The sequence below is a fragment of the Bidens hawaiensis genome, unplaced genomic scaffold, assembly GCF_021521415.1.
Source record: "Bidens hawaiensis isolate Kalapana, Puna unplaced genomic scaffold, B.hawaiensis_p1.1 tig00009541_1, whole genome shotgun sequence".
Classification (NCBI taxonomy): Eukaryota; Viridiplantae; Streptophyta; class Magnoliopsida; order Asterales; family Asteraceae; genus Bidens; species Bidens hawaiensis.
In genome coordinates, this window is record NW_027491709.1 from 631,444 (window position 1) to 654,023 (window position 22,580).

At 35.6% G+C, this 22,580-nt stretch overlaps 1 protein-coding gene across 1 annotated transcript; it reads left to right on the plus strand.

Annotated features, from left to right (window-relative positions):
• The first annotated feature begins 5,286 nt into the window (after positions 1-5,286).
• On the plus strand, positions 5,287-16,025 carry LOC143532757 (protein transport protein SEC31 homolog B-like). The gene is made up of 22 exons (XM_077027718.1): positions 5,287-5,770; positions 7,250-7,304; positions 7,393-7,515; positions 7,626-7,722; positions 7,807-7,843; positions 7,933-8,038; positions 8,145-8,202; positions 8,340-8,437; positions 8,548-8,667; positions 8,780-8,822; positions 8,955-9,061; positions 9,133-9,260; positions 10,385-10,922; positions 11,841-11,933; positions 12,006-12,191; positions 12,268-12,481; positions 14,120-14,235; positions 14,301-14,408; positions 14,726-14,854; positions 14,936-15,203; positions 15,316-15,554; positions 15,648-16,025. The coding sequence occupies exons 1-22, from the start codon at positions 5,436-5,438 to the stop codon at positions 15,735-15,737; spliced, it is 3,288 nt and encodes a 1,095-aa protein (XP_076883833.1). The 5' UTR covers positions 5,287-5,435; the 3' UTR covers positions 15,738-16,025.
• The last annotated feature ends 6,555 nt before the right edge of the window (positions 16,026-22,580 follow it).

Genomic DNA, 22,580 nt, shown 5'->3' on the forward strand with positions numbered 1-22,580 from the left:
ATTTCTTCTCCCTTCCTTTTTTTTTTCATTCTATTCCTCCCTCACCCTGCTTTTCTCAACACCACCACCACCTAACAACCACCACCACTACCATTGCCACCACCTGACCGCCACCGTCGCCACCACCTCCACCACCACCGCTGTCGTCGCCACCACGTACCCCACCACCATCGCCGCCACCACCACCACTGCTGCCGTCGCTACCACATCCCCCACCACCACCACCTTACCAGCAGCGCTACCTCCGCCACCTGACCATTACCGTCACCACCACTGTCGTTGCCTGACCACCACCTTCGTCATCACTACCAATGCTACCACCACTACCCCAGCGCCACCACCACCATTTTCATCGTCGGAGCTACCACCACCACCGTCGCCATTTCATTTTTTTTTTGTAAAAGTTAATTAATTTTGAGATAGGAATGTAATTTTTTTATACCAAACAACATAAAGTAATTATTCATTTCATTCATATAGGTTAACCAAACACGACAAATGAATAGTAATGATCCGTTTCATTTCCTTGTTCATTTCATTCCTTCTCTCCTTCCATTCCCTTTTCATTCTATTACTTCCAACCAAACATACGATTAGTTGTTCGTGATAGTTGCTACATTGTGGTTCCTACTTCTTGTGTGCAAGTACCAATTCTCATTTTCTTTAATATGAAATTAAAACGGAAACCAGCTAAGGTGTTAAAGACGTTTAACCATTGAGTTGAAACATATACTTTAAGCAAGTTAAAGTTAAATTGTATTAAATCCCTTGCTACAATCCAACACGTGATCTTATATTTGAGATGTTAAAACTACTAGAAGTTGAAAGACCTGGATTGTGGGTGTTCAACGATGATGGGTTACCGATCACAGGTCCATATGATTTTTATTTATTTTGTTTATTATAACAATAGGTGGGGTCCCTGAAAAACTTATTATTTTTAAAAAAGGGAATAGTTAATTTCAACCAGCTTAATATAAAATTTTGAGGGCATTAGTTCATCACAAGGACTAGATATCTGACCTCCTTTTAAAAGACATGGGACATAACACGTGACTAATTTCTTATACTTAGGGACTGAAGGTGAAAATTTGACATACCGTAGGATCTACTTAAAATATAGAGATATAACACGTAACCAATTTCGTATTCTTAGGGACCAAAGGTGAAAATTTGACATAAGGCATGACCTACTATGTAATTTCCGTCAATACACATCTATAAATTTGTTTTGTATAGTTTAATTGAAATGCAATTTTTATTTAGAATTTGCAACCCTTCTGTGAAAGTATAAACTTTATTTAAAACCAATTTAGCTAACCGATTCAACAACCCAAGTTATTTATGTCACTAATTTTAATCATACTTCATATTTGAAGCCTCAACTTCTATCCAAATCAATTACAATAGTGATTCTAATCGATGATTAAGGTTTATGTGACATTTGTCAATTTCGGATCTCGATTTATATTTGTTTTGTAATCTTTTATTATGTAAACCGACCCGTTTTGTATTCCGAAGCTTATGATATATAAAATTTTGGATTTTTATTTCTCATTTGTTCAATTTGAAAAACCCCTTTTACGGATTCGAAAACGCATTTAAAACGAGCAAATTACATAAAAAACGAGCTTCCGGACGCATAACGAACCACACTATACGAGCTGGACCAACCCATCCCACCCTGGACACGCCGCGCGCGCGGCCAAGGAAGGGTGGTGAGGTCGCGTGGCACCTAGCCACCCCTGCACATATTTACGGATTTTCCTTGATTTTTGTGATTTGCTTGTTTATTTAACCAATCTATTTGCATGCAAACATGAAAGAGAACCTTGCAAATAAGCTTTGACCCTTACCCTATATACACACACCCATCTCCTTCATTTTACACTTGCTCTTACTCCAACTTCTCTCTCAATTCTTAAGATTCAAAGGTTGTTCTTCACATTCTTAGTAGTTTGACTTCCCAAGTCAAACTAACCATAATCTTTCATTCTAGTTAACTTATATAGTCTTACTAACACTTGAATATGGTGGTACAACATATATATAATATACACCCATTGTTACCTTTGGTAGTTACTTATCCGGCTCCGGTTAGTTAAGTTTCAGGCCTCGTAAGGCAAGGCTTCATGGAGAACTTCGTGTTCTTGATTATATATACTAACATAACTTGTTTATACATACTAACCATGACTAACTTTTGCTCCTTTTAGTTTATTTTTAAGTTCCATGGTTATGGGTTCTAAGAATCTAGCCTCGGTTTGACCGTAAATAGCTCTAGACCGAAAACCGAACTTTTGTTTAAAGACTTTATTGTTAACTTTTTAGTTGTAAAACTCAAGTATCATCATTTAAAAATTATTATACAAGTTCTTTGATATTTGGCATGTGGAAATCATCTATGAACTTATTGTTAGATGGAAACCGAACCAAACCGAACTAAACCGATTCTTACTCGCTTAAGACACACAAGTGTGTTTTTAGATATCAAGACTTGTATATTTCTTTAAAATAGTTTACAAACAGATTTTTAATTATTTTCTTAAATACTTGGAAATGTTGGATCTAACTTGATCTCATAACAAAGTTTGGACCGACAAAACCGAACACTAGCTTAACGTACGTTGTTAGTTCTAAAACAATAGAACTATATATTTGGTTAAGTCTTCTTATATTTTAATGTGTTATCTCATAATAATTAATATTTCGGAAAGTTGACTTTGGGTTTGATCATCCGTCAAGACCCGAACCAACAACCCGAACACTCTTTAAAGACCCGTTTTAGTATCTTTGTCCCAAAGTAACTTGCATTCTTGTATTTTTACCCACCTTATTACTTAACATAGGTTAAAGTAAATAATAAGGTTAGATACTTTAACCCGGTTTCGAGCAAACTTACATTTTAAAGGGTTATTATTATAAATTTTTTAATAGTTACATTTTAAACCTTGAACTTTAATTGTTTACATTTCTCGTCTTTTATTTTAAAGGATTTATAAAACAACCTTTCTAATTCAAGGCTTTTACTTTTATTTTAGGCCTTGCTCGTTAAACTCCATCCATCTGTTTTCCCGTCGTTACCGATCAACTTTTATACTTGAGAGTGAGTATTTTCATACCCCGTTTTTCATCTTTTGTTTTGGGGGTGACATTTCATACTTATTCAACTAAATGCTTTATACTTAACTCTTAAACCACAAACGTTATTGTATACTTTACTTAAATAATTGCTCGATTTGGTGTTCTATGATTATATGCCTATGTTTATCGCTTTTGGTTGGTGGAACTATAAAATCTTAGTCTATTTGGCATCCCCTTATAGCAAGGTGTCGTTAATGTAATGCAGTTAACGCTAACTATAAAATCCTAGACTATTTGGCTCCCCTTATAGCTAGGTGTCGCTAATGTGTTAGCGATATCTATTTATCTAAGTTATTGCTTTTATTTACCATTTCGTATACAAGTTTTGTGACTTTTATTACTATATACTTATATGCTCAAATTTATGAATTGCTCACCAACCTTTGTGTTGATAAATTTTATTTTATGAAATGTTACAGGTTTGCATATAGGTTGATTGTGGAGTTGAAGAAAACGTCATCAAGACCTTTAGGATATTTAGCAAAAACGAACAATGAGTTACTATATTTGTGATATCTTGTTATAACTATCTTATGGATATTTGTTATGTGACATTTTTGATGTTGTGAAATGAAATGAGTTTGTTAAATATTGTCGCTTTAATTAGTGTCATGTGCTTATGGGCAATCGTTACACCTCGACATGTTTCGCCGCCTTTGGTCGGGGTGTGACAGTTTATGACATAAAAACTCACTATTAGTAATCACATTTTCACATCCATGGTTGGGATTTAATCAACAACCAAAGGAGAGATTTTGATCATCATTTGAAATGCTTCTAACCTACTAAAATCTTTATGGTTTATCGTTCTAGACATTAGCCAAAGATGGTATTTTTGTTTGTAACATTGATTTTGACTTTGATTGAATTAAAAGCCTAATGCTTAAAATAATCAAAGTAAAACCAGAGCACTACAATCAAAGTGAAAATTATCATGATTTCATGAATACAATCATGAATTAAATATTATCAAGATAACATACCAAAAGCTTGAAATTTTGCAATCCGAAGTATTTTCACTTTTTTTCGTGCATCATGGTACAAATAATTTCTTGAAGAGAGGACAACTTTAGTTTGAAAAGACTTTAATTGTTAGGTTGTTGAGAGCACCACACGCAAAATTAATTAAATAGTTCATATTTATCAAACATTAACAAGTCAACATTGGAGTGTAACAAAGTTCTTGTATCTTTCAACAACCCAACAAAAGTTCTTATTCATTATACATGGGCAATGCATCTTTTAAATCTTTAGTTTGAAAAAACTGCACCTTGAGCAACCAACTCTTTGTACGATATGCATAGGAGATCAACTTGTTCCTTGACAACATATTGAATTATAAAGGTGGATGGTATCTTCATCGATCTCCCTAAATACCACATTAGCTTTCCTTCCATCTTCCAAACTCCCCAAATGCATAGAGACACTCCCCAAACTACCCAAATGAGTTGAGAATCGACGAGGAGATCAGAGGATAGTCCTCGACATAGGCAAATCTTATTGAGGGCCAAGGTCCCCATGTTTTTTTTGCATTAGTGTAAATTAATTCGTTTTTCGCTCAAAAATTTGTATACGTAATGCAAATGTACCCATTTTCGGCCTAGAATGTGACCCTCGGTTGACATTTTCGTCCAAGCTTCACCACTGATCCTGAATCTTGAAATTGTTCACACACCCCAAACGGGAAGAAATCGTTTTCTCATTCACCCCAGAGCTCCCTGAACGCTCCTCCAGCTCCACACCGCACACCCTAATCAATAAGTTATTACTTCCTGGTTTTACAACATAAGACTCCACCTTCTTTTCTTTCAAACTCGAGACTGGATTTACAATCTAATCTCTCGTTAACAACATATTTTCAACGCTCGTGTATAACAATCGTTACATAACTCATAAGCCAAAATATTATCAATCACAATCACAATCACAATTTCATAAACAAAAACTTTCACATTAATTTCTCTTATTATAACTTTTAATTAATAATAACTTATATTAATAATAATAATAATATTTCCAAATCCCCATTTAGAAACATAAAACATAAAACTTTAAACTTAAGTTACATCACATAACATAAGTACATACATAATCTTTGGCTTAAAGACCATACATACATACATACATACATACAATAGTTTGATCATCAAACACCCAACACGAACTGAAGTAACAGAAGACGAGAGGGAACAACAAACCACACCTTTGTCTCTCATCACCAACACCAAATTCTTCATCTTCATCTTCTTCAGATCACATAACCCTCAGATCTCTCAAACCCATTTCACACCATGGACCCATCATCATCCGCCTGCATTAAAGAGGTTAACAGATCCGCATCTGTTGCCTTCGCACCCGATGCACCCTTCATCGCCGCCGGCACCATGGCCGGTGCCGTCGACATGTCCTTCAGCTCCTCCGCCAATCTTGAAATCTTCACGCTTGATTTCCAATCCGACCATCGGAGCCTCCCTTTAGCTGGCTCTGTTCCGAGTTCCGAACCCTTTAACCGATTGTCCTGGGGGAGATCCCCGGTCCCCGGTTCGGAGGAATTCGCTCTTGGCCTCCTTGCGGGTGGGCTGGTCGATGGGAATATCGGTATCTGGAACCCCAAGATACTTATCGGGTAATTCAATTCATCGAATTGTCGATTCGGGCTGTGGTTTGAATCGTGTGATTGATTCGATTGATTCGGGTTGTGTTTGATTTGAATGCATAATTTGACAATGTAGAGTTTGATCAATAATAATAATATAGGATGATAGAACTTGTTTAGAAGTGTTTGGTACTACTAATTGTATCTCTTGATAGACGATTGATCTTTCGAAATGTGATTTGTTGTACTTGTTCGGTGGTTCGTATTAGATCTGATTTTGTTAGAAGTTTTAGAATGAGGTTTGGTAGTAGTTTGTTAACTACTAGTGGTAATTTAGTTGCTTTACTATCAATGGCTTCGTTGCGGGTGGGTTGGTGGATGGGAATATTGGTATCTGGAACCCCTAGATACTTGTCGGGTAATTCAATTCATCGAATTGTTGATTTGGGGTGTGTGGATTTGATATGAATTTGTGATTTGATGTAAATTTAGATGCATAATTGTGGTGTGATTGGCAATGTAGTGTTGATCGGACCGTTGGATTGATCTTTTGGATATGATTTGGTGTACTTGTTTGGTTACTGGTATAGGATTTTAGTAGTTTCGGATTAGATCTGGTTTTGTTAGAAGTTTTAGTGTGAGGTTTGGTAGTGAAAATTTTGTTAACTAGTAGGGGTAGTTTAGCTGCCTTACTATCAATGGCCTTGTTGCGGGTAGGTTGGTGGATACTTATCGGGTTGTGATTTGATTGATTTGGGTTGTGTTAATTATGCTTTTTTAATGGTTTGTGATTTGAAGCGTGTGCTGATTTATGAGAGAATGCGTAATTTGGCAATGTAGAGTTGATTAGAGATAATTTAGGATAATAATAATACGTGATCGGAAGATTGATCGTTTGAAAACGATGTGTTGTAGTTGTTTGGGTACCAGGGAGGGGTTTTAGTTGTTTCGGATTAGATCTGGTTTTGTTAAGAGTTTAGTGTGAGGTTTGATAAGTGTTTTGTTAACTAGCAGTAGTAATTTAGCTGCATTACATTGCAATCAATGGTCTTTTTCTTAAGCTTATATCTGTATTGGGCTCGAATGATATTAGCATTGATTTATCTTTAACTGCAAATGAATAAAAAATAATATTTTGAAAATGGCGCTTGTATGAAAAAGATAGAGAGACAACGTTTTATGTTACTAAAAGTTGCCCTTGAATCTTTCTTTCGGTTTCAATCAGAGATAGTCGCCTGCTTGAATAGCATTTTTTAGTGTTTTTATTTTTTTATCGTGGGAAGATAACGCAATTTCAAGAGACATGATTTTTTTTCCTGTTGATTTATCGTTTGAGAATTTAAAATGGTGTACTTATAACGTTCAACGTGTTAAGATATCGATAATCAAACAATTTAAATAGTTGTACTGTTTTGCTTCTTTTTAATTTTTTATGACACAAATAGTTATTGCTCCCGTATCGTTTCTATCATCTTGAAAGCTTATTGCTAGTATCTTAACTGACTACAGTTCTGAAGATAATGAAGGCGCTCTTATTCAACAACTATCAAGGCACAAAGGGCCTGTAAGTTTTTATTTTTGTTTCTATGATGTTAAGCTTGACACAAGATATTATCTTGGCCTTTTCTTTATAATATTTTTTCTTCCTATAGGTTCGTGGTCTTGAGTTTAGTAGTCTGTCACCAAACCATCTTGCTTCCGGTGCCGAAGAAGGGGAAATCTGTATATGGGATATCGCAAAACCAACAGAACCGACACATTTTCCTCCTCTCAAGGTAAGGATGCTAATATTCTGACATCATCAATCTACACAATATATATTAAAATAATTACAAACTTCAAAATCCAAGTTTATCTTCGACATATAATAAATCTCTACATGCAGGGAAGCGCATCAGCTAAACAGGGTGAGATCTCGTTCTTATCGTGGAACAGGAAAGTTCAGCCCATATTAGCATCCACTTCTATTAACGGGACAACTGGTATGCACATAAACAACAATATTTATTAAGCTAATATACGTTTGGAGATATGTATGTGATATTATGTTGCTGTTTTTGTTTCAGTGGTTTGGGACCTTAGGAAGCAAAAACCGATTATAAGGTAAACAACTTGGATGCCAAAACTAATTATAATGCATGTGTTAGGTGTCTGAACCGTTAAGGTTTAACGTATGAACTTCCGATATACAGTTATTCAGATTCAGTTAGAAGACGATGCTCTGTTTTACAGTGGCATCCTGATTTTGCCACTCAGCTGATTGTCGCTTCAGATGATGATAATTCGCCGTCTTTGAGGGTAATGTGTTAGGCTTTTAATTTTATAAAATTATCTTTCAAGTGATTGTTTAAGTTAGTATTTTATTCTTGTAATATAAGTATATAACCTTTGTTTTGGCATGCAGATATGGGATATGCGTAACACAATGTCACCACTGCGAGAGTTGTCAGGTCACAGTAAAGGTATGCTGTTTCTCAATTAATTGTGATTGTTTTAGCGTACTTAGATACTTCTCATTAAATTGTTATAAAACTTATTTGCTCTTAATTTTTATTTTAATTTTTTACAACTTTTTAAACGTCATGATGTAATGTAACAGGTGTGGTTGCCATGTCATGGTGTCCCAGTGACAGCACCTATTTGCTTACATGCGCCAAAGATAACCGCACTATTTGCTGGGACACTAATACTACTGAGGTCTGTTAATCTTTGTGCTGGTTTAAATGTTTAATGGTTTTACTTTGTAATTATTTTATTGTATTTTTTGGTTCTTTTAACGTCTAACCTACTTTAATGTCTTGATGTAGATCGTCTCTGAACTTCCAGCTGGCACCAACTGGAATTTCGATGTTCACTGGTACCCAAAGATACCGGGAATTATATCGGCATCTTCTTTTGATGGGAAAATTGGCATTTATAATATCGAGGTACTTCCACTCATAACTCAAACACACATATTTGCTTTGTAAATGTTGAAATCGTGAGTTTTTTCTACTAATTGTTTTAAAAGCTTACATTTTTCTTTTTCTTTTTTCATAGGCTTGTGCTCGATATAGTGCTGGTGAGAATTTCTATGGTTCAGGTAATGTGACTATATATAATGTAATAATATTCAGAAATTTTATGTATTTATACAACTTTTTTGTTATTAAAATCAACGATAACCGTTTAAATAATTCTAAGCCAATGTTTATGCATGGCTCGTGTTATGCAGCTCCATTAAAAGCTCCAAAATGGTATCAACGTAAAGCTGGTGTTTCTTTTGGATTTGGTGGAAAGCTTGTTTCGTTTCACTCAACCGGTTCTTCTGGACCATCAGAGGTATTTATATTTTTTTACTTAGTTATCTTTGGTAACTGTCTTTTAGTTATTTTAACTGTCTTGTTCATCAGGTTAATGTGCATGACTTGGTTACCGAGCACAATTTAGTGACTACTTCTTCTGAATTTGAAGCTGCAATGCGAAGTGGAGATAGATCTACTTTAAGGCTTCTTTGTGACAAAAAAACTCAAGAGTCTGAGTAAGTTTCATTAATCTTAACCCATTTATTTAAATGGATTGATTTAGGCTACGCTTCTTTATTTCTATAATCTCATACGTATTTGCCTGTAAACGAACCAAACGTTTAGTGAACTGTTTGGCGGTATGTTTGTTTATCTAGTTAAACTAATGAACATGAACACATGTCTCGTTCGTTCGTTTATGTTCGTGAACGATTGTTTGTGTTTATTCAGTTATGTTTGTTCGTTTACATTCATTTATGCTTGTTAGTTTACGTTTGTTTAAGTTCCTTCGTTTACGTTTCTTAATATATTCTTTATATTTGTAGGCAAATTACAATTTTATCTAGTTTTAATAACTTTTTAGGTCCAAAAGTTCATATAGTATATGTTTACATTTGTTAATATATTCGTTATTAATCATATTTACTTTAATTTGGTTTTAGCTAAGTTATGCTCTAACATCTATGTTCAAACTATGTTCATATTTTAAACGAAAGAACACGGACAAGAAAATCTTGTCCGTTTAATTGTTCGTGTTCAATCGTTTCATTTTGATTGTTTATTGTTTAAAGGAAAATTGGATTTTAATAATCCCAACTTAATGCAATTGGCTGATAATAATCCCAACTTTGAAAGTAGTTGTCACTGGTCCCAACTTTCACTCTATTTATTTTCATTGGACCTCCGTTAAAAAAAACTTAACGACGTTATGTTTTTTTCCAAATTTCAAACTGATATTTTAGGGCTTTTTATCGGAATGAGAATACGAGTCGATTGATGTAAAACTTACTTCCAAACGGTGGTCCAAACGACTAAAGGAAGCTTCAATTTCGGTGTTTAAACTTTTAATTAAAAAAATCAAGCTGTTTGAAGCGTCGTTTCGAGTTAAGTTTTACATCAATCGACTCGTATTCTCATTCCGATCAAAAGCCCTAAATATCAGTTTGAAATTTGGAAAAAAACATAACATCGTTACGTTATTTTTAACAGAGGTCCAATGAAAATAAATAGTGTGAAAGTTGGGACCAGTGACAGCTACTTTCAAAGTTGGGATTATTATCAGCCAACTGCATTAAGTTGGGATTATTAAAATCCAATTTTCCTTGTTTAAACCCTTGAATACGTTTTGTTTCGTGAGCAGATCCGAGGAGGAAAAAGAAACATGGGGATTCTTGAAAGTGATGTTTGAAGATGACGGAACAGCAAGAACAAAGCTTTTGAACCATCTTGGTTTCACTTTACCTGAAGTAAACGACGAAGTACAAGAACTATCTCAAGAATTAAACTCCCTAAATTTTGAAGAACAAGAAACAAGCAAAGAACCATTTGCAGCTGGCAACCAAACGCCGATCGATAACGGGGAAGACTTCTTCAACAATCTTCCAAGTCCTAAATGCGATACACCTGTCTCTACTCCTGGAAAGAACACCGAAGAATATGTTCCTAATTTTGAAGAAGCATCAAAGGAAGGTGATTTACATGTGGGGTCCGCTGACCCTTCGTTTAATGATGCTGTACAACGGGCTTTGGTTGTCGGAGATTATAAGGGAGCTGTTGCACTGTGCATAGCTGCTGATAAGATGGCGGATGCTTTGGTTATTGCACAGGTTGGTGGTGCTTCGTTGTGGGAGACCACGAGAGATCAATACCTGAAGAAGAACCGTTCTCCTTACTTAAAGGTTATATCTTTATTTATTTTAATTTTATTTTATATCTCTGCCATTAATATTATGATAAATTACATGAAGTACCATCGGTTTCATTTAAAGATGGTTTCTTGTTCTACTTACATCTTTGGTTACCTGTTGACCGGTTAATACACTGACATGTCAGTGACTGAATGACACAATGGAACAAATAGTAAACTAAAAACAGCTGCCATGTCATCAGGTTACTGATAGTGTGATAGATTACCTAGGTTGTATTTCTTGAGAAAAATTATTAAAGTAGGACAAATGAAAAAAGACGTGTATTTTATGTAAGTTTTTAATTATTTAAACTAGTGGACGAAACTCGCATGCTGCGGTTGGGGTGTTAAAATTTTGTAGGTATTGGTTTTGACGACTTGTATGTTGGTGTTCATCCTGTGAACAAAATTCACGGCGAAATGCCGATAAAAATAAGCACGTTAAGACGAGAATTCCGGAGTTTTATAGAAGAATCATATTATAAACGTTATAAGAGGAAGATAAAAAAAACTATGAAAAGATGAAACCTTGAAGCAGGTTTGATGGTTTGTACGGTCGTGCTTCGATGACTTGTACATTATCACGAAAACTTTTGAATGAAATTTACATTGAAACGTAGAATCAAATTAAATTTACACCAAAACGTAGGCAAAATTAAGCACGTTGCAACGGTACATTTGGAATTTTAATAAAACATTGTATTTTAAAAGCTATAATAGGAAAAACGAAAAAACGAGTGTTCCATGTGTCGTAACCTGGTTGGGCAAATAGTAAGTGAACTAAAGCTTAGGGGGCTATATTATAAATTTATAACTTGAATTAAAAATATTAAAGTTACTATTCATAACAGGTTGCTCATTGTATATATTTGAGTTAATTTAAGTATTTGTATATTTTTCTTGAACTCAGGTTGTTGCTGCGATGGTGAATAATGATCTAGTTAGTCTGGTTAATACCAGGCCACTGAAATCCTGGAAGGAGACGCTTGCTCTTCTATGCACGGTAAGTTTCCTAGAGTTATTATTAATTACTATTCTAATGACTCCTGTTATAATTACTGTTGATTAATTACAGTTTGCACAAAGGGAAGAATGGACTTTACTTTGTGACACCCTTGCATCTAGGCTTGTAGCTGCGGGTAACACACTAGCCGCAACTCTTTGTTACATATGTGCCGGCAACATTGATAAAACCGTTGAAATTTGGTCGAAGAATGTTACTAGTGATCACAAGGGTGATTCCTATGTTGTACAACTTCAGGTTATCAAAGTTTTTAATTTTATTTATTTATTTGAGAAGTAATAACGTAAGGCTAATTATGTCTTTTTGATATTAGGATTTAATGGAGAAGACGGTGGTTCTTGCTTTAGCAACCGGACAGAAGAGATTCAGTGCTTCTTTATGCAAACTTGTTGAGAAGTATGCTGAAATATTAGCAAGTCGAGGCCTGTTGACAACGGCTATGGAGTATTTGAAACTAATGGGCACCGAAGATTTGTCACCTGAACTTGTTATTTTGAGAGATCGTATTGCACTCTCGTCTGAACCAGGTATGTGTTCGTTTGTTTGTTTTAAAGTTAACTGAACAAACAGACATAAACGTTTAAGTGAAGGGATTTTTGTGTTCATGTTCGTTTGTTAAGAAAATGAACGTAAGTTTATGTTTGGTTGTCAACATTATAAACAAACGGTTCACAAACATAAACGAACAAGCATAAATGATGAACACAAACGGACACCAATTAAAAGTAAAAGTGTTAAAAGTTCGATATTTAATTATTATTACATTTAAATGACTTGTTCCTAAAATTTGGTTCAACGATTCTAAATATAAAAGCCAATTTGATATGTAATTAGTAACAGTAACAAATAATTTGCATGAACATTTAAACAAACGTAAATGAACAAACAAAATGATATAAGCGGACGCAAATGAATGGACTTAAATGAACTGATATATTATATAGGGATTTTCTAACATGTGCCCTAAGGGCACATGTAAGAACCATTAGTTATGGAAATATTTTTGTTGAATCTATAATTTTATATTAATTACACTAATAACTACTATATTTAGCGTTATATATTCTCCTCCTAAATTTTACCTTCATTGATGACTACTAAATAAAAATTTTTAATTCCCTCTAAAATTACTATTCCATCTCCCACCATTTTTATATTCATATAAATTTATATGTAAAGAATATTCAAATATGAAAGTAATTTTTGAAATTCCTATAACATCTCCAAGTGTTGAACCAACTCAATTGCATTAGCTATAGGATCATTATTTTCTGTAAAAGTTGATGTAATATCCAAAGTTCCTTCTTGGTGTAATTTAGAGACATTATTGAATTGAGCCTCTTATCGTCTCCATTGTGATAGCCAATAACTAAAAGAAATTTCAAAGCAACCCGTATGGAAAAGAACACTCAAAACATGACGACAAAATATCCCGACAAATTCAAAGTTTTTCAAGTCCTGTCAGCCATCTTACCATCCCAAACCACCTTATGCCATCGAGCCGCTTTGTAATGCTTGACAACAAAACTTGTGTCATTTTCTTTGCAAGCCGAATATTGAATCGCTAGATCGGAGCAAGCTGATTTTGAGTTGGTTCAACACTTGGAAACGTTATAAGAATTTCAATAGTTACTTTCATATTTGAATATTCTTTACATATAAATGAATATAAAAATGGTGGGCGATGAAATAGTAATTTTAGAGGGAATAAAAAAAATTATTTAGTAGTTATCAATGGAGGTAAGATTTAGAAAGAGAATATATAATGCTAAATATAGTAGTTATTAGTGTAATTAATATAAAGTTATAGATTCAATAAGAATATTTCCATAACTAATGGTTCTTACATGTGCCCTTAGGGCACATGTTAGAAAATCCTTATTATATATATGAATGTAAATGATATAAACGACATAAAGGAATGAACGGATGTGAGATGTGTACTTGTTCGTTTGTTTAGTTAAACGAATTAAGTATTTGTTCATGTTTGTTCAAATTCTAAATTAAGGAACATAAACGCTCTTCCTATTTAACAGTTCACTGAACGTTTAGTTCACTTACATGCCTATCTGTTATAGACTTATTAAAGTATCAATAAAACCAGGCCATTTTTTTTTGAATTTTCTTCATGTTCTTTAAATTCTTTTATATGCTTGTTTATTCAGAGAAAGAGACAACACAGTCTAGAGATTATGTTCACACTCAACCACAAATGGGAGCTGTGTATGGTTCAAATCAGCAAACAAACACTGTCGTGGAACCTTCTAGAAACTATTACCAGGTACTTTTTAAAAAAAAATATTATAAAATTATAAAACAATATATTCAGTGCAAAAAACCATGCAGGATGTAAGCTCTTATCAACAACCACCCGAACCGTTATACAATCCTCAATATCAACAGCCACAACAACCTTCTCTCTTTGTTCCAACTCCCGCAGCTCATATTCCACCTGTACGTTAATAATTAAACTTATATTTTTTTATATACGTATTATTTGTGATATACTGATATTATTTATGATTTCCTTTATTAATATTAGTAGTAGTTTTTATATAACTGTTAAACTTTGATTTCCTTTATTTTGCTTCATACACATGTACTTAGAGCCGAGGGTCTCTCTGGAAGCCACCTCTTTATTCCTTTGGATAGAGGTACGGTGTGCCTACATCCCACCCTCCCCAGACCCTACTTATAGCTTTGCTGTCGGTGGGATTTTACTGGGTATGATTGATTGATTGATTGATATTATTTATGAGTTTGTGTTTTAGGTGGGATTTAATCCACCACCAGTTACAACTCAGCCTGCACCGAAAGTCTTTGTTCCCACAACACCTCCGGTTATGAGAAATGCAGACCAATACCAGCAGCCACCGACTCTCGGTTCACAGTTATACCCTGTATGTATATACTATATATAACTTTTTTTTGCCTTCTTGATTGTTTTTTACTAGATTGTATAACGTCTGCTAAACCTTTAGTCTCTGGGGAATGCTAACCCTGTTTACCAACCTGGCCCACCGGGCCCTGTTACACTTGGGCCTGTTCCGTCTCCAATGGTTGCAACCACCGGCCCAAAGATACCACACGGTGTGACACCACCAGTCAGAGGGTTTATGCCTGTTAATAATAATAATACAGGGTTACAAAGAACTTCCTCAGCTCAAATGCAGCCGTCTACTCCACCGCCTGCTGCCCCTCCTGCCGCCCCTCCAACTGTGCAGACCGCTGATGTGTCAAATGTTCCTGGTAAATTTTGTTGTTATTATTATTATTATTGTTGTAGTTGTTATTATTATTATTATTAACTACTAACTTTTCATGTTTAGTTGGTAATGAATGTTGTTTGTTATGTTTTCAGCCCAGCAAAGGCTGGTTATCGGAACTTTGACAAGACTTTTTCAAGAGACATCAGAAGCCTTGGGAGGGTCAAACGCTGCGCCAGCTAAGCGACGGGAAATTGATGACAACTCCAAGAAACTCGGTGCCTTGTTTGCCAAGCTAAATAGTGGTGACATATCAAAGAATGCGGCGGAAAAGCTTGTGCAGCTTTGTCAGTCGTTGGATCGTGGTGATTTTACTACTGCTCTTAAAATCCAGGTATCATATATTTGTGTAAAATAAATATTCAATTATTCAGATTATAGTTATAACAATGTAACCTTTTTTTTTTTTTTTTTTTTTTTGTAAAAGGTGGATCTTACGACAAGTGACTGGGACGAGTGCAGCTTCTGGTTAGCGACTCTGAAACGAATGATCAAGATTAGGCAGAATGCGAGATAAACGTTCTTTCATCATACTCGTATGGTTTGAATCTGTTGCCTTCTTGTACACAGGACGTGAGCGTATAACTTTCTAGCAGATTTTACTTGTTTTCGTTTCATCCTTCTTAGCCGAGGACATTGCTCGGCTTCATTAATTATTTCTTGTTTTATTTGATTTTTATAAAGCAGTCAGGTATGTCAAGGATGTTGAATGATTTATGGTGTTTTGGTTTTTTTTTATTGTTACAAGTATTGAGAGTTTAGTTTTTGTTTATATCGAGTTTAGTATGGAATTTGTCATCGATTGGGATTTGGGAGAAATCAAGTCAACGTCTCTTAACTTATTCGTTTGCAAATATTACGTGCTCGTATAACTTATATGTTTAGCATGCAAATATTACGTGCTCGTATAACTTATATGTTTAGCATGCCAAACAAGAAACATGTTCACATTCTTGTTTTGCCAGAACTCGAGATGGACTAGTGGTGGATGTGGAAGATGGCGGGCGGCATTTCAAACTCTACTAGACTTATTATTTCATTCATATTTGAATGATTCGCTCTTACCGTTTCATGTTCTAGTAATTGATATCTCGTCACATTTGTTGATATCGGTCTGTTCACCTCGACTCGTTCCATCTTTTTAAATTCTTTGTTGTAAGCGTTTTTTTTTAGACCCGGGCATTGCTTACCATGTATAATGCCTATACACGCGATAGCATAGTGGAAAAACAACTATCCGTTCGATGTTGCTTGAATTAGTTTTTTTTTTTAGTGTCATATAGCTTTTCTCATAAACCCACCTTTTCTGAGTCTTAATCATCACCTCATATTTACCCAAATCCATGGAGATTTATTAAGGGAATACAAATCAATGTAAATTATAGAGAGAGTTCACATTCAACTATATACAACCGGTTTCACAAAACTGATTTGCTACGGAGATTGGCATTCACATTCAACTAAATACAAATCAATTAAGCATAGCAATTTTTTTTTTATCAAAAATACATTCGAACTTATCAACTTAAACTTAATCATGTACTTTAACATATCCCTCCACTCATACTTTAATCATGCAATTCAAATCAATCATATTCTTTACTACTCACAAGCAGTGTTGTAAAATTCGCTAGTCGGTAGTCGGGCGGTGGGATGGGGACTAGCGATTAATCGGGATTAATCGGGTCGAACTGTTTTCAGTTTTATATATACACGCACACATTATTATATATAATTTTCAGTTTTATACATACACAAACATATTTTGGCCGGAATTTGGATGGAATCTCGCTGGAAGCCGCTAGTTTTTGTTAGAATATCGCCAGAAACCGCTGATTTTGTCAAAATCTCGTCGGAAACTGGATTTTAGCTGGATTTGACCGTTGACCGATTAATTAGCCGACTAGCCCAAAATTAATCAGTGAACTGGAGATTAGCGATTAATCGGGGATTAATTTATGCCTAGTCGGGATTTTTGCAACATTGCTCACAAGTAGGGTTGCTCACGTTTTGGGGTTAAACCGTGAACCAAACCGTTGGTAACGGTTTTTTATTGTTGTAAACCAAAACAAAAACATAGAGCTCCTAAACCGAACCAAACCAAACCATTAGTAACAGTTTGGTTTCACGGTTTGGGCTTGTTAGATTTTTGTACAAGACGTCCAAATTAATGCATGATATAGTTTTAGTAAAGTTGTCATATATTTGTATAATTTAACAAGCATAAACACGCCATTAAGAAATAAACAAAACACAAGTTTAAGCCATTGTCACACCCCGACTTAGGGCCTAGGCGTGTGACTACAAGTTGATACATGTTTTGTAAATATATCAGAGTTTATGGATTAATTTTAGCGGAAGACTTTAGGTTGAATATAATATTAATTTACATTAAAAATTTACTTGGGAATTAAATACCCAAGTATCGGTTTACAAAATATATGTTTCATAATACAAGGATTTTATATAAAAAACGGAGCCATCTCGTCATGTGCTTCTATCTTCATATAGACTCCAATCCTTGCTAATATCATTTAATCTTAATTACCTGCAATGGGTTGGAAAATACGTCAGCTATATGCTGATGAACACGTATGACTCAATAAAACATTTGAATGACGATTACAATACAAACATAGTTTTCTTGACAAACTCAGCGGAAGTATTACTACTTCCGGTATGTGTACCACTGCCCTACACACATAACGGTATTCCCCGAGCCAAACGGCCCTGAACTGAGAACTAGTCATGACCGTTGCAGCCCGCGGCTTCCTTGCCTTTGATTGATTGATTGGGGCTTTAACAGTTATGTTTGGATCCATACATATGCGTTTCGGTCTGAGTTGATTTTATTCTCTACTTTGTATTATAACGTTTTAGAGATTACACGATCTCATGTAGACATTGATTGACTCGTTAAGACAAACACCCGTTCGTCTCATTGAGTATAAATAAGTTTTGACTGATTGAAAAGGTTAACGTATTCACCTGTACCGTCGGTGTTGAAAACCTTGACTGATTGATTGATTGTGAATGGTACTTAACCTATACATAAATAGGTTTGTATGAATGTTTTGAATGATGATTAAACTATGATTATAAGCTTAACCTTGAAATCGTTTATCTTTGATTATGAATGAAAACACTTTGTTTTATGTGACGTTTGATATAGCATGCTTTGGCCTAATAGTTTCAACACGTTGGTAAGTTTCTCCAGGTAAGTAAATGGGTCCCTCGGTTGATTAGGATTTATACGAATTACTTTTCCTTAGGAAAGAAACTTACTACTAGTGATATCCCCCTTCCAGTTACTACATGCCCGTCAAAATATATCTTTTGTTTAACATTACTTCATCATGAAGTAACTTTATGAAAACACGATTGTGAATGATATGAAAAATACGATCAAGGTTAAAGACCATAGCCTCGATTGATAGTCTAAGCTATAATTTAAATAACTTAAACATAACTCCTACCTTAATGCGGGTACTTAGATTGATAATAAGATAAGGCAGGATCTTGATCTACTCGCTTATGTGATTGCTACTTGATTATGACTTTGTTCTTTGCACGAATCTCGAGAAAACAACATGTCGGCTTGTTACGGTGATAGGGCACGCTTTCCAATGCTATGTGTGTGTAAAGAGAGGTGTGTTTGGGATGAATGGAGCTCATGCCCGTCACCCCCATTTTATAGCCAAAATTGGACCCCATCGCGGTACGCGATGGGTTCCATGGGACCCGTCGCGTACCGCGGCGCCGCAATTTGGCGCCGCCTTATGCGGTGGTGACACGTGGCCTGTCATATCGTGCCACATGTTGACACGTGGTTGGACACGTGTCCAGTGACTCATCAGAGTCATCGCGCTACGCGATGGGATCAAGGTTATCCCGTCGCGTATCGCGCTGGGTTCAAATTTTCAGAATTTACATTTTTGGTCCCTGTACTATCTAAGTTAGTGTATTAGGCCTCAATTGAAGAGGGTAAAAGACATAGTGTTACATCCTCCCCACCTTTTGAATAATCTCGTTCTCGAGATTTATTAGAATAGATAGGGATACTTTTTCTTCATTTCTGACTCGAGCTCCAACGTATACTCGGGTCCTCGTCTTGAATCCCATTTGACTTTCACAAGCTTGAGTCGTTTGTGTTTGAGAAATTTGATCTTACTATCTTCTATTTGAATTGGTTGCTCCACAAACTTAAGCTTCTCATTAACTTTAACATCTTTCAATGGCATGGCAAGAGTTTCATTGGCTTTACACTTGCGAAGATTGGATACGTGAAACACGTCGTGAATACCTTTCATTTCATCGGGTAACTCTAATCGGTAAGCAACTAGTTCGATTCTTTCAAGTATCTTGAATGGTCCAACGAATCGTGGACTTAGTTTTCCTTTCTTTCCGAATCGTACCACACCTTTCCAAGGTGATACTTTCAACAACACTCTATCTCCTTCTTTAAATTCCAATGCCTTGCGACGAATGTCCGCATAGATCTTTTCTCTATCTCTCGCCGTTTTCAATCGTTCACGAATTTGTATAACTTGATCAGTGGTTCTTTGAACAATTTCAGGTCCTAACAACTGGCTCTCACCTGTTTCTGACCAACATACAGGTATTCTACACTTACGTCCATACAAAGCTTCAAATGGTGCTGCTTGGATACTCGTATGATAACTGTTGTTGTACGAGAATTCTATTAAAGCAAGATGGGTATCCCAACTTCCTCCTAGATCAATGACACATGCACGAAGCATGTCTTCTAATGTTTGAATCGTACATTCACTTTGGCCATCAGTTTGGGGATGGTAAGAAGTACTTAAGTTTAGTCGAGTCCCCATGGATTTTTGAAAACTTGACCAGAAGTTTGAAGTGAATCGACTATCTCTATCAGAAATGATGGATAGCGGCACACCATGCAAGGATACTATGTTTTCAACGTATAAATGTGCTAACTTATCCATACTAAACGTTTCTTGAATTGGAATGAAATGAGCAGACTTCGTAAGTCTATCTACAATAACCCAGATTACATCATTTTGGCGAGAAGTTTTTGGTAACTTCATAATGAAATCCATGGTTATCATATCCCATTTCCAAATGGGTATCTCTGGTTGTTGAAGCAATCCTAATGGCTTTTGGTGTTCGGCTTTTACTTTGGAACACGTTAGGCATTTGGCTACATATAATGCAACATCTTTCTTCATACCAATCCACCAGTAATCATTCTTAAGATTGTGATACATCTTATCACTACCCGGATGCATCATGTACTTTGACTTGTGTGCTTCTTCAAGAATTTTGTCTCTTATATTTCCGACCATTGGTACCCAAATTCTTGTACCAAGTCTAAGAATTTCATCACTTCCCTTGATTAGTTGTTCAATAGTACCATTTTCTTTTTCGGCTTTAATGTTCCCTTCTTCCTGTGCCAACTTCTGAGCTTCCTTGATCTGATTGGTTAGATCAATTTTGAGTTCTAATCTAAGAGCTCGGACTCTCTTGGGCTTTTCATGTTCTTTTCTACTTAAGGCGTCAGCCACAACGTTGGCTTTCCCTCCATGGTATACGATCTCACAGTCCTAGTCATTGAGTGTTTCCATCCAACGCCTTTGCCTCATGTTTAACTCTTTTTAATCAAATATATGCTTCAAACTCTTGTGATCAGTATATATCGTTAACTTTACACCATACAAGTAATGTCGCCATAACTTCAAAGCGAAAATTATAGCGCCTAATTCAAGGTCGTGCGTGGTGTAATTCTTTTCATGAACTTTCAATTGTCTCGAAGCATAAGCAATCACTTTCTTTCCTTGCATTAAAACACATCCCATTCCCGTGTGCGAAGCATCACAGTAAATGGTAAAGTTCTCTAATCCTTCTAAAAAGGCCAGGATAGGTGCATTAGTTAACTTTTGTTTAAGTGTTTCAAATGCTTCTTCTTGATTCGGTCCCCAATCAAACTTAATTGACTTTCTTGTGAGTGAAGTTAATGGGACAACTATTCGGGAGAAGTCTTGAATGAATCGTCGGTTAAATCCGGCTAAGCTTAGAAAACTTCAGACTTGAGTCGGTGTCTTGGGTTTCTCCCACTTGGTATAGCTTCGCTCTTTGCTGGGTCTACTTGAATACCCTTTTCATTTATAACATGACCAAGAAATTGAACTTCGGACAACCAAAATTCTCACTTTGAGAATTTGGCGTACAATTTCTCATGACTTAGGGTTTCGAGTATGATCTTGAGATGAACTTGATGATCGTCTTTGGATTTTGAGTAAACAAGAATGTCATCGATGAAGACAATAACAAACTTGTCCAAGTATGGCTTGCAAATCCGATTCATCATGTCCATAAAAGCTGCTGGAGCATTAGTGAGTCCGAAAGGCATAACAGTGAATTCATAATATCCGTATCGGGTTCTAAAGGCTGTCTTGGGAATATCTTCTTCTTGCACTTTCAATTGATGGTAACCCGACCTTAGGTCAATCTTGGAAAAGCAACAAGCTCCTTGAAGCTGATCAAACAAATCATCGATTCTTGGTAGTGGATACTTATTTTTAATCGTGACCTTGTTTAGCTCCCTATAATCTATACACATTCTCATCGACCCATCCTTCTTCTTTACAAACAGAATTGGAGCTCCCCACAGTGACGAACTTGGTCTTATGAATCCTTTCTCCAAAAGTTCATCTAACTGCTTCTTCAATTCCTTCATTTCTGTAGGTGCCAGACGATAAGGTGATTTGGCAATTGGTGATGTTCCTGGTATAAGGTCGATCTTAAATTCTACTTCTCTATCAGGAGGGGCTCGTGGTAACTCGTTAGGAAATACATCTTGGAACTCGGATACGATTGGCACTTCCTCCATCTTCTTGGGTTCAGGTTCCTTGGTTACATAGGCCATGAATGCGAGGCATCCCTTACCTATGCAATGACTTGCTTTGATCTTGGAAATGATTCCTACCTTTCCTCCTTCCTTATCTCCGGTTATACGAATAGTTTTATTATTAGGTGTTCGAATGTCGATGGATCTATCATTACATAGGATACGTGCCTGATTAAACGATAACCAGTCCATACCTAATACTACATCAAAACCTGCCAATGTCATGGGTAACAATCGTACAGGTATGACGTGATTGGCTAAAGAAATTTTGGCATTATCTAAAGCTTCGGTTATTCTACTTATACTTCCATCAGCGGTTTCTACTTCATAATGTTTATCTAGTTTAACTAAAGGGTCATTTAATAGACTACAAAATTTATAATCTATAAAGCTTTGGTTTGCACCTGAGTCAAATAAAACCCTAGCATAAACATTATTTATAGGAAACGTACCGGTGATCACGTCCGGTAT